Source organism: Mustela nigripes, chromosome 3 (assembly GCF_022355385.1).
Source record: "Mustela nigripes isolate SB6536 chromosome 3, MUSNIG.SB6536, whole genome shotgun sequence".
Taxonomy (NCBI): Eukaryota; Metazoa; Chordata; class Mammalia; order Carnivora; family Mustelidae; genus Mustela; species Mustela nigripes.
In genome coordinates, this window is record NC_081559.1 from 164,632,742 (window position 1) to 164,645,051 (window position 12,310).

The 12,310-nt window shown below is 35.9% G+C and overlaps 1 protein-coding gene across 2 annotated transcripts in view; it reads right to left on the reverse strand.

Annotated features, from left to right (window-relative positions):
* Window positions 1-12,310, reverse strand: part of LRP12 (LDL receptor related protein 12) — a 71,969-nt gene that overhangs the window by 16,119 nt on the left and 43,540 nt on the right. For both annotated transcript variants that reach the window (XM_059395027.1, XM_059395025.1), the window contains one exon: window positions 4,187-4,322. In XM_059395027.1, the coding sequence (XP_059251010.1) occupies window positions 4,187-4,322 (136 nt within the window). The remainder of the gene's footprint in view (window positions 1-4,186; window positions 4,323-12,310) is intronic.

Here is a 12,310-nt window from a genome sequence, read left to right on the forward strand (position 1 = left end):
TTGGTGGAAAAATTTACAACTTTACTTTCACCAATCTCTAACTGAAATTTTGCATTCCACTTATGAATATAAACAACAAACCACGATAGTATTTACAGTACATGTCACTAGCACAGATCATAGATAATTACACATTACATTTCAGCTTTAATAGATATCTAGAATAACTATTTACAGTCAAAAATCACCTTGAAACTACAGTAGCTATTAGAACCATCACTTCCTAATATGTTAATAAGCATATATTACTATAATACAAACAGGTAAAAATATCTCATAGCGATACTTTGATATAATTGGCTCCATTTGTGATAATATGTATTCTGATTTGTGAGTTTAAAAACATTCTAGGAAAGGATCTACTACTAAAGTGTTCACAGCATAAAAAAAATTAAGGAAGGGGCACCTGGGTGGCTCAGTCAGTTAAGCAACTGCCTTTCTGCTCAGGTCATGATCCTGGAGTCCCGGGACTGAGCCCCACATCAGCCTCCCTACTCGGTGGGGAGTCTGCTTCTTCCTCTGACCTCTCTTCTCTCATGCTCTCTCTCTCTCTGCCCCTCCCTCCCTCTCAAATAAATAAATAAAATATTTTAAAAAAAAATTAAGGAAAAAAAACTCTGGTGCACTTGTGATGAGCAGTGGGTGATGTGAAGAATGGCTGAGTCACTGTATTACACACCTGAAACTAATATAACACTGTGTGCTAATTGTACTGGAATTACAATAAATAAAAACAAAATAATAAAGTTTATCACATCTGGAGTAAATCTGTATTTGGGTTTTGTTGGCTTTTTGTTAGTATTAATATTTCCCATACATTCTGGAAATAGGGCTCATTCTGTAGAAGCTCTTCTGGTTCTCTCTTGCTCCTTTTCATCCACTCTCTTTCTGTTCTCCCTCATCTGTGTTGTCCTACGTGCTGTAGCTACGTTCACCTGGGCCTCCATTCCAGAGGTGGTTCAGAGCATTACAGAGCCTGTCGTGGAGTCAGCAGGTACCCTGGTTAAATTCTGATGTATAAGGGTATGTCCTCCATCTCTCTAAGCTTTCAGTCCCATTCAAGTTCAGGCAGTGGACAGTGATTAATGCAAGTTTGTTTCAGCATTTTTAAAAAAAAAATTTTTTTTTAATTAATTTTTAAACTTTTTTTTTTTAAGATTTTATTTATTTGTCAGAGAGAGAGAGAGGGAGAGAGAGCGAGCACAGGCAGACAGAATGGCAGGCAGAGGCAGAGGGAGAAACAGGCTCCCTGCCGAGCAAGGAGCCCGATGTGGGACTCGATACCAAGATGCTGGGATCATGACCTGAGCCGAAGGCAGCTGCTTAACCAACTGAGCCATCCAGGCGTCCCCCCCAAAATTTAATTTTTATTTAAATTTAGCTAACATATAGCTTATTATTAGTTTCAGAGAGAGAGTTCAGTGATTCCTCAGTCTTATATAACACCCAGTGCTCATTACATCATGTGCCTCCTTAATGTCCATCACCAGTTACCCCATCCCTCTACCCCCTTAAGGCTTCTTTCTTGAGCAAAACACCCTGACTCCAATTCTTGGCTTCAAGCAGGGAATTAAAATCCAATCCTCTATCTCCTCTTGTTAAGATGGCTTTTGTTGATTTTGGTAAGTTTCAAGGGAGAGGAATAAGGTAAAAATGTCTTCATGTTACCATTTTTAACCAGTTTTATAAGGAGAGCTCTAAGTATTGCTTATACATCACTCATATAATTTTAGTCTCTCTCTTTTATCTGGATTTTAATTTTATCTAAACTCAGAAATGGATGTTTTCTTTTTATCAAAAATGCTTTATTTTTAAAATTATTTTTATTTATTTGAAAGAGAGAGCGAGAGAACACAAATAGGCAGAGTGGCAGGCAGAGGGAAGGAGCAGAGAGCGTGATGTGGGACTCGATCCCAGAACCTTGGGATCATGACCTGAGCCAAAGGCAGATGCTTAACTGAGTTAGACACCCAGGTGCCCCTATCAAAATGCTTTAAAACATCTGTCTACTCTAGATAATCATACACTTTCTTTGACTTATCAATATAGTAAATTAATTTAGAATTTTCTAATAGATTTACTTTTCTGTCCAAATGAGTTGCATTTGATCATGGTACAAATTGCTTTTGAACAATTTAAGATTACACCAATATTCACAAGTAAAACTTGACTGTCCTTGTGTGTGTGTGTGTGTGTGTGTGTGTGTGTGTGTGTGATCTTTTTAAAGTTTGGTATTTTTAATGATAATGATTTCAGTAAGAACTAGGACAATTACTAAAATCACCTTCTGATCTCATTGGGCTGTGTAAATCCAATTCATTAACTTCTTCTGGAATTTAGGAAATTTTCTTTTAGAAGTATAGCCTATGTCTAATTTTGTTCTGCATTTTAGTATTGTGCTTGGTTTTAGTGTTTCTTTGTAAAATCTGAAGGGTCCAACACATGCTCAGAACCAAATGGCAGTACTCCAGGTCGCCTCCTCCGTGATGGCAAGAATTTCCAAGTCTTATGGAACTGAGCTGGTAGGCGCCAAATTTAATTTTGGGGTTGGATTTTTAGTTAAAAGATAAGAATCTCTAAAAACTCTAGTTTTATGTTGAAAGAAATCCAATACAAGGAATCCCTAGGGTTAAAATGCTATTTTGTAAACATATTTATACTCAGTCATAAGCAACAGAAAATAGGCCTCTTGTCCGGGTTCCAACACTGGCACTACTGCACAAGGATCATCTTAGTGGCACATACTAACAATCCATCAAGCAAGAGAATCACACTTCTCAGAGAACAGTTTCTATACAAGCTCAGCTTCAGTGTTGCAGAAGATGTGGCTTGGGGCAGAAGGGACCAGAGGAAAACAAACCAGATGGCCCCTGTTTTATGGCTTCCACAGAAAAAGGGGGATTGAACACAGTTGTGTTCCTCAAGAGACACTGGTTGTCTCATTAGTTAAGGGATATAAATAAGGAAGATGGATGAAATAGACAAAGGGGATTAAGAGGTACAAACTTCCAGTTGTAAAATAAATAAGTCACAGGATGAAAAGTACAACATAGGGAATGTAGTCAATATATTATAGTAACACTGGTAAGGTGCCAGATGGTGACTACCTTACCATGGTGAGTACTGAATAATGTAGAGAATTGTTGATCACTATGTTGTACACTTGAACTAATATAACATTGTACATTCATTAAATATATTTCAAAAACCCCTGCAAAAGTAAGCTAAACTTATAATCTTACTTTTTAAAAATGTAAGAAGGGATTTCAATCTGTGATCTGCCAAGTCTCTTCTAAATCTAAAATCCCATACCTACTACCTATAAAAATATTACTAATGAAACAATGTTGAAGATGCCTTTCAGCTGTTGCAGACACTGCCTTTGTGACAGGCATGACTTTCTGATTTGTGTTTCAGTTCTAACCACAGTTATTTATTAAGGCACAGTAATTTTTTCTTTTTCTCCCCTTGGGCAAATTTTTTTCCTAATAGCCTTGATATAATTTCCTTAAGCGAGCGTTATCTACTTCCACTGAATCTTCTCTCCTTAGTATCTTATCCCCATACTGTTTTTCTGCAATTTTAAATCTTTTTAAAATGAATCTTAATCTTTATTTATATTTATTAGAATCTTAAACTTTTGTTTATTTCTCCTAGGCATACCTTTCAAAAGTTCTTGAGTTTCGAAGTTATAAAAGAGATTTTTCTAGACACATTATCAGCTTGTTTCAAGTCTTATCTACATACATATACACAGGTAAACACTACAATCATGTTTTAGCTTGTTAAGACAGAGGACTCTACTAATAAGACTAAGGTTATGGGCTAGATTTCCAAGTGGATTGGTGCGTTCTGTTTATTTGTCCCACAGCCAAAGATTACACTCTTGATCCTAATAAGCCATTTTACAAATATGCACCTTTTATTAAAAGGTAATCTACAAGAATATGGATGGCTCAGTGGAAATCCATTACAACCATCAGAAAAATATTCAGAACACATACCCTTATAGTACCGGAAGGATGGACCATTATTCCGACCCTTGATATGGTACTAGTAACTATAGTTTATTACATTTTTTAGAAAATTATCTTTTATATAACTGCATGCTGAGTGATGGATACTTGGAAACTGAATTTATATTTTGTAGTATTATATAGTAATTCAGAAGGGTTATCAGAATTACCTTATGGTAATGATTTCCCCTGGGTTTGCCCGTATGAACCAGCTGCAGTTGATTCTGGCAGGATATTCAGAAGGCCAGCCTGGGCTTGTGATTATACCACTTGGTGCTCGAATTTGTTCTGGAGTCTCTCCACAAGCTGGAAGAAGCCAAAGCAATCTTAGCTAATTATTATACTTTAAAACAAAGCACTAAGTAAATCAGTGTTTATTAAAAAAAAAAAAACAACAAACCCAAACAGCCCACACATCAGACATCAAATCATACGCAATAAAATATGCCATCATCAACCTTAAATATCTTTTATTATTTATAAGATATTTTATTTTCTTCCCTTTTAGTCAAAGTATTTCATTCTAATTAAGTACACATTTTGGGGAGGCATGAAAGTTTTCAAATTGGGCCTTTGAATAACAGTTTAAAAGTCAGGATTATTAGCTTTAGCCATGGCTATTGATCATCTGATTCATCTATCTTTTTTCAAAACTCACCTTTTAAATTCATTTACTTTATTACAAACTAACTATAGAGTTCAATGTTTACTGAATTACTGTTGTTTAAGAGTACCACTTTGGTTTTTGGACACTTTAAATTAAAAAACTATTATATAAAGAGTCTTCTGAGCAAAATAAAAAACGAAAAGCACATATAAACATGATAGCAAGATGCCGGATTGTTACAAAGATAGTGGGTGACTGGATCAAGACCGCAAAGCACTATACCTCAAAAGTACTACATAGCAGTTCTTTAATTTATTCTGTTAATATTTCTAAATTTTATTACAGGGTGATAAATGAATCCTAAATTATTTTAAAAATAAAGGCTTGAAAAGGTGACTAAAATATCATTATGTGATTAGATATCTGAATATCATGAAGAAATACAGTAACAAGCTTAAACTCCTACCAGCACTTTCCTGGTTTATTCTCCTTGCATGATCTTGAACTCTCAGAGTGATATAATTCACATCTTACCTATCCAGAGGTCAGCAGATAATGTGACAATTCATTCTCCCTCAATTTAGAAGATAGTCATTGGAGTCCAAAAAAATACACGATGAATGTTGTAAGCTTTCAGTAAAATTTAAAACCTTAGAACCTCTTATTTGATGTAATTTCAACATATTAGATTATTTGATTTTTAAAATAGCAGGAGATTAGAAGCAGCAAATTAGAAGTAAGGAAAATAGCTGCTCGGGGTCCAAAAACAGTTACCAGAAGTAATGTGGGCAATTTTCAGAACAAAAAAAAAGTATGTGCTGAAGTGAATAACCATGATGGCTCAGAACATGTATAATACTGCCTATCTTCCAGAAGCTGAGAGAAGACTCTCCTTTCATAATACTTAGTAGTCATACCTAGCTAAAAGAGTTACTGAGTGAGTACAGGAATCCTTGCACGCAAAGTGTAGTATGTGGCTGGAACTTCCATACTTTTGGAGTTCTGCTGTTAGTTTAAAAATTAGTTCACCCCATTAACAGATAGACAAGTATAATTATAACTACAATTTGTAAAAATGGCATTTTTTTTGTAACAGAGGTTACAATCCACTCAATTAAGGTTAGAATGCTAAGAAGCATATTATGCAATTTTAAAAAGATTTATCTATAATGATCAAAATAAAGCAAGCTTTATTGCTGAAGGAGTCAATCCTTATTTCCATAGAATAACCCATTCCCTGAAGAAACAGTGCAATCTAGGTTTTGAAAGTATACTTTACTGAAGAAAAACTGTTCATGCTTAAAATGCATCTACCCTAGAATTAGGGTACATAGCCCCTAAAGGATCTTGTTTTCAATCACTTTTAGAGAACAGACCCATAACACAAAATATTTCAAGGATATAATATATCAAAAGCCTATTACACATCTTATTGCCCACTCAGAGTTGAAACTTCCAATTATTTTTGGTTAGCTTTCATTAAGAGTAAAATTTCCCTTACAATTTTTTAAAAATTTTGATGATACTTTGGAGAAAAGACTAAATTTATCTAAATGTGAGCTTATTGACAATGATGTGCCAGAGGTTTGCTTTTAAATTTAATGAATTATCATGATAATAAAGAAAAGATATCCTAAGTCATTTGTCAGAACTTTTCCTTTCTTCATTATCTCTTGCCAATGCATTTGGGAGTAGTATACTAAACAAAAAACCAGGAAGTAATAACTTATGGCAAAGCAGACAATTTGTTAGCCTTTAAATAAATGAATAGAGTACCTTCAGGGGAAAAGCCAGGAAGAATTTCATTAGGTTTTGTTTTAAATTTCTACCCCCTGAATATTGAGAAACCCATAGGTGGTGCTCTTATACCAAAAGCTAAGTATGTTATGTTCTGATATGGATGCTCAAAAATACTATTGTGATTATTTTATTTTCATACAACGGCCCAAGAATAAGATACACCAGCCATAAATAAGAATGGATATTTTAAGATTTAGTATTTCACATTTCTAATTCAGTAAGTACTTTAAAAACAAAATGATAGTATCATGTTGCTCCTTTAATTGGTTATGAACACATATTTTGACTTAACTTTGCACATTTGCAACATGTGACGTGACTGAGTTTGGCATTTCGTTTCCAATCCAGCCGGTGGTTTTTTATCAACACATTTTTCCATGTGCTTGTTACACATTGGGCATGTAGATAAATATACTGTAGAACAACCATAACTTCTTCCTTTCTCTATTTAAGAAAGAGTAAATTCAAATGCCAAAAGAGTAAGATTAACATTAGAAACCATTAAAAAGTTTCTGTCCCTTTGGGTTAAAAATTTGGTTTAAGGTCTATCATATATAGATAGATCGATAGATCAATAGATCGATAGATACCTATCTATAGATAGATAGATCCTCTAGATCCTCAAAGAGATAGGCCATACTCTTTGGCCTCTATAGATAGGTATCTATCGATCTATCTATATATAGGTAGATTTGGAATCATAAAATCTAGATGCTATCTGTTCAACCTGTCATTTACTGGCTTTGTCATAGTGTAAGCTATGAAACCTCTTTGGGTCTTGGCTTCCTTGTGTGTTAAAATAAGAAGTTGCTACTTGAATACCTCTAAAGTCTGTTTTGGCCCTAAATCGTGCCCATCCCCATCTCCCATCATCAAGATATATTTCTACTACATTTCTGATGGCTTATCAGGATGTACTAATAAATTTTGCCTTGTTTTCTTACTTTTCATTTTCTCTCTGGCCTACTGAAACCAGACTTTCAATTCTTCACTCCATAAAAGCCTTGCTAGCAGGCAAAACCATCACTGACCTTACTGCTGAATCAAAGGGATGCTCATCCCCATCCTATTTGATCCCTCTGGTGTATCTAAGAGGGATTTGTTTTTTCTTGATACTCTTGTACTTTGACTTTGCTGACATCACTTCTTCTGGCTTACCTCCTACCTCTGACTGTTCTGTGTTAGCTCTCTAGCTCTAGATCATCCTCTTTGACCAGCTTCTGGCAGGCTGGTGTTTGCAGTTCATTCCCAAGCCTTCTGCTCTTCTCGCTCTCCACGGAAGGTCTCATTCCCTCCTACAATTTCAACTATGCTCTACAGTTCATGGGTTGAAGATCTCTAGTCCAAAGAGTTTACATAATCAAACGCCCACTGGACATTCCAACCTCAAATTCAACATGATCAGAACAATGTATTTCCCAAATCTTTCTTTTTATCATATATTCTGAAACCTTATTATCGTAGGCATCAGTTGGTTAAAGGAATAGTCACTTTACTTTCTTCGAATAAAAGGGAAATTTACTTTAATATTACAGGCAATTTTGGGGCGCATGGGTGGCTGGGTGGGTTAAAGCCTCTGACTTTGGCTTTGGTTGTGATCCTGGGGTCCTGGGATTGAGCCCCGTGTCAGGCTCTCTGCTCAGCGTCCCTTACTCTCTCTTTGCCTGCCTCTCTACTTGTGATCTCTGTCTGTCAAATAAATAAATAAAATCTTAAAAAAAAAAATTACAGGCAATTTTAAGGACTTCCAAGCATAGTAAGTAACTCAGGCCTTAAGAGCAACTAAAATGAGAAATTTCCAAATTAAACACTGATACTGCCTTCCTCACCTCTTAGGCCTGCTTTATCTCCTAACATCTACCCCAATCTTCCAATTGACTTTTTCTGAGTCCTCTATTTTTTCATTATTTCAGTGTCTTCTAATGATTCCCCATTCCTAACTCACCATAACCCTTCAGCTCAAGTACATACCATCAACTGTAATTTCAATTTTTCTTAGTTTGTTATATTTACATTAATGTTATTCATTTTATATTTTATATGAAAGATATGTGGTGAGATATTCACTTGGACAATACTTAAGCCTCGATCCCCTCACTTGTAAATAGGGATTAAAACACTATACCTACCACCTAGTGTTACTAAGGTTAAATACAACTATTATGGTAAAGGACTTAGCACACTGCTTGGATTATAATAAAGTGTCAGTAAATAACAGCACATGATCCCTAGTCAGACTGGTTGGTAGTAAGGCCTGGAATGCTGTAGTGAGATGTGTTCAGATTAAGTGGAAAGAGGCAGTGACTATTCATTTAATACGTACTGGGCACCATCATGCTCAGGAAAGAATGAGAAATTATGCCACCAATTAACTGGTTATCTGATGACATGGGCAGAAGGTAGGGTAAGGATAAGGTTGGGATATATACCCACAAAACAGTGCTTTAGAAAGTGAATCTTTGGGCGCCTGGGTGGCTCAGTGGGTTAAGCCGCTGCCTTCGGCTCAGGTCATGATCCCAGGGTCCTGGGATCGAGTCCCGCATCGGGCTCTCTGCTCAGCGGGGAGCCTGCTTCCTCCTCTCTCTCTCTGTCTGCCTCTCTGCCTACTTGTAATCTCTCTCTGTCAAATAAATAAATAAATCTTTAAAAAAAAAAAAAAAAAAAAGAAAGTGAATCTTTTTTTGTTTTGCAACGAAACTGTTTCTATAATCCTACTAGTCTGAATGTCATCCTTCCAGACTGACTATACTCCCAATTTGGGATATACCAAACCTGACATTCTTTTACCTACATTTATTCTACCCATTCCTTCTCTAATGCTTATACATAATCATATATATAAATCTCTATATAAGTATGTACATATACACACACGTTTTATTTATTTATTTGATGGAGAAAGGGACAGATCACAAGTAGGCAGAGAGGCAGGCAGAGAGAGAGGGGGGAAGCAGGCTCCCGCCGTTTTGCCTCCCGCTGAGCAGAGAGCTCAATGCAGGGCTCGATCCCAGGACCCTTGATCACGACCTGAGCTGAAGGCAGAGGCTTAATCCACTGAGCCACCTAGATGCCCTACATATTTTTTTTTTTTAAAGATTTTCTTTTTAGGGGTGCCTGGGTGGCTCATTTGATTATGTGTCTGACTCTTGGTATCAGCGTGGGTCATGATCTCAGGGTTGGGAGCCCACGCACAGGGCTCCATGCTCAGCGGGGAGTTCGTTTAAGATTCTCTCCCTTTATCTCCCACCACCCACCCCAGCTCACCAAAACACAAACTCTCTAAAATACATAAATAAGTCTTAAAAAATAAAATATTATTATTATTTTTTTCCTTTGAAAGTAATCTCTACACCCAATGTGGGGCTTGAATTTATAATCCTGAGATCGAGAGTGGCATGCTCTACCAACTGGGTCAGTGAGGTGTCCTGAATTATATTTTTATTTTTGATTAAATTGTTCCCCATTAGAGAAGCAAATGTCTTCAAGGAGTAAGTGTGAAGCCCAGAGGATATGGATGCAAAGTCTGGACTGATTCTAGGTATAAGTGTCAGGGATAACTGACTGTTGTTAGCATTTTGATTGCTATTTTGTCAGGGTTATCCTTACAAAGCTACAGAGTTGTAAGTGATGTGCACCAACACTACTTTTCTCATAAGCCCTGTTAGTTTAGTGTTTAATTTTGAAGATTGTCAGATTTTCCAGAAATGATTATATTTTAGTCTTTGTTCATTTTGCTTCCTTAATAGACCTCTTAACAACCAGTTCTCGGAATAGAAATATCTACAAAAAACATATCTACCTAATTTGCTCTTTAGACGTAAAGAAGCATTCAAGTATTTTGGATGATGATAATCCATTATATCTACCTTTGATAAATTTCTTGTAACTCTAGAAACAGAAACTCCCAAGTTAAGGAGGTTCCAATTCAAAAGACAGCAACTTTCCACTTGGACAGCATCTTCTCCATAAAATTATGTAGTGATTAGGTTATCTGATTAGCTTTAAAAAGCCTATTTAATTCATAGTGGTTCTAAGAGGACAACTGGAATGAAAAATTGAAATTATTATAATGCTAGTGGTTAAGCTATACTCAAAAGCTACACTAAATATATACAGCTTTTAACTTAGCCTGTTTGTTATCAATTAAGAAAGGGAGAATTAACTGAGGAATGAATAGGTAGAGATTCTCTGATGGTGCTCTCAATAAGATTTTGATATTAGTTTTCAGGTTTAGAATACAAAGATCTCATTGCATAATTCAGAAAATGGCAAAACTGAGAAATACTCAAGACTTCTTCAGGTTTAACCTGATACTATTTCTTAATCTCAAAGAAAAGCAAAGAGCTACAGTTTTAAGCTAGATTAATGACTATAACTATCAAATTTAAAGAAATCATTTAAAAAATAGGAAGTGTGCAAACAACTGCTATTTCACAGGACACATGGCAGAGGAGAGGAGAGAATGACTTCAAAATAATGTTAAAGAAACTGCCCTTCAATTTGAGATTTCATGGTTTTAAAGCCCAAGGAAAAAAAGAAGCAGGCAAGGAAATTTATGATTAGAACCGAACTACCTGTAAAAGGAAACAAAACGACAATTTCCTGTTCTAAAGATGAAGAACTGGGTTTCTTTTCAAAACTGACAAGAGCTGACACTTTATGACTATAAGTAGCCTACACTGAAAGTGACATGGTACCTTTTGCCTTTGGTTTTAATAAGCCACAAAACTGAAATGCAAAGAAAAATCAACTATGCTGTACTGACCACTGAAGTACATAAAATACATATGAAAGACACATGAAAAGAGCATGTAGGGAATTGATGCTCTCATGGAAATTGCAGTTTTGGAATGAGATATGCTTATTCATTTAATCCAAGAAATTTATAAATAGTTATGAGAACATACAAAACAATATGGTCCTGAATGATACAGTATACTTTAAAGTCATTATAAACAATGCATCATATGGGCATATGGTCTTATTAAACAGACACAAAGAGCTACACTTACAAAAAACCTGCTTTATATAAGTATAGAACAGGGAGGGCTTACTTGACTATTAACACAGCATTTTTTCACAAAACGGAAGTAGGCAGAGCCAGAGTAAAGAAAGAGCACATTCCAAATCAGAAAAATTTAATGACCCAGTTCTGTAGAAACCAGTCAAGCCAACGTAGGCTACTATGAAAAGAAGTGATGTGATGCAAAGAAAGAAACTGGTGAGGCACAGAGGTCAGCTAAGAAGCTCCTCTAACCTGTAAACTTTTCCTTCACCTAAGTTCCACTATCTAACATGAGCAAGAGCATGCTCCATCTGTTCATAAGCAAAGGACAGCTTTATAGTCAGTGGTGGTCACCATCATTTGACTGTCTTGTTTTTCAGAGTATGGTGTTTTATAAATATTAACTCCATTATGGCTGATAATACAAAAGCAATTCTGAAAACACTTGCAAGAAGAAATTAATTCCAATGGAAATAGAGGTACTTAAAAAAAGTGCCATCTCTTAGATAAAGCAGCAGCAAAGGGTGCCTACCGAATGGGACTTAGGATTCGAGAAGGAAGATTCTGAAGGCTGACGAGGAAATCACATGATATATGGAAAAGACTGTGCCTGAAGGAGAAATGTCAGGCACTGAGACATGGAAAATTAGGATATGCAGACAGATGATTAGCATGAAAACCCGACACCTACTGGTCCAGTTAGTGTAGGAGAAGGGAAGCACTTTGAAACTTAAAGGTTAAGTATGGTGCACAGACTGACTTGTTGCAAGTCAGAGGTTTATGGTTCATGAGCTGAAGGACTGTGCACACAATCAAAGGGAAGAGTGTGTGGTCAGGCTTGTGGGTCTCATTACTAATAATGTTAATGATAATGCATTAGTA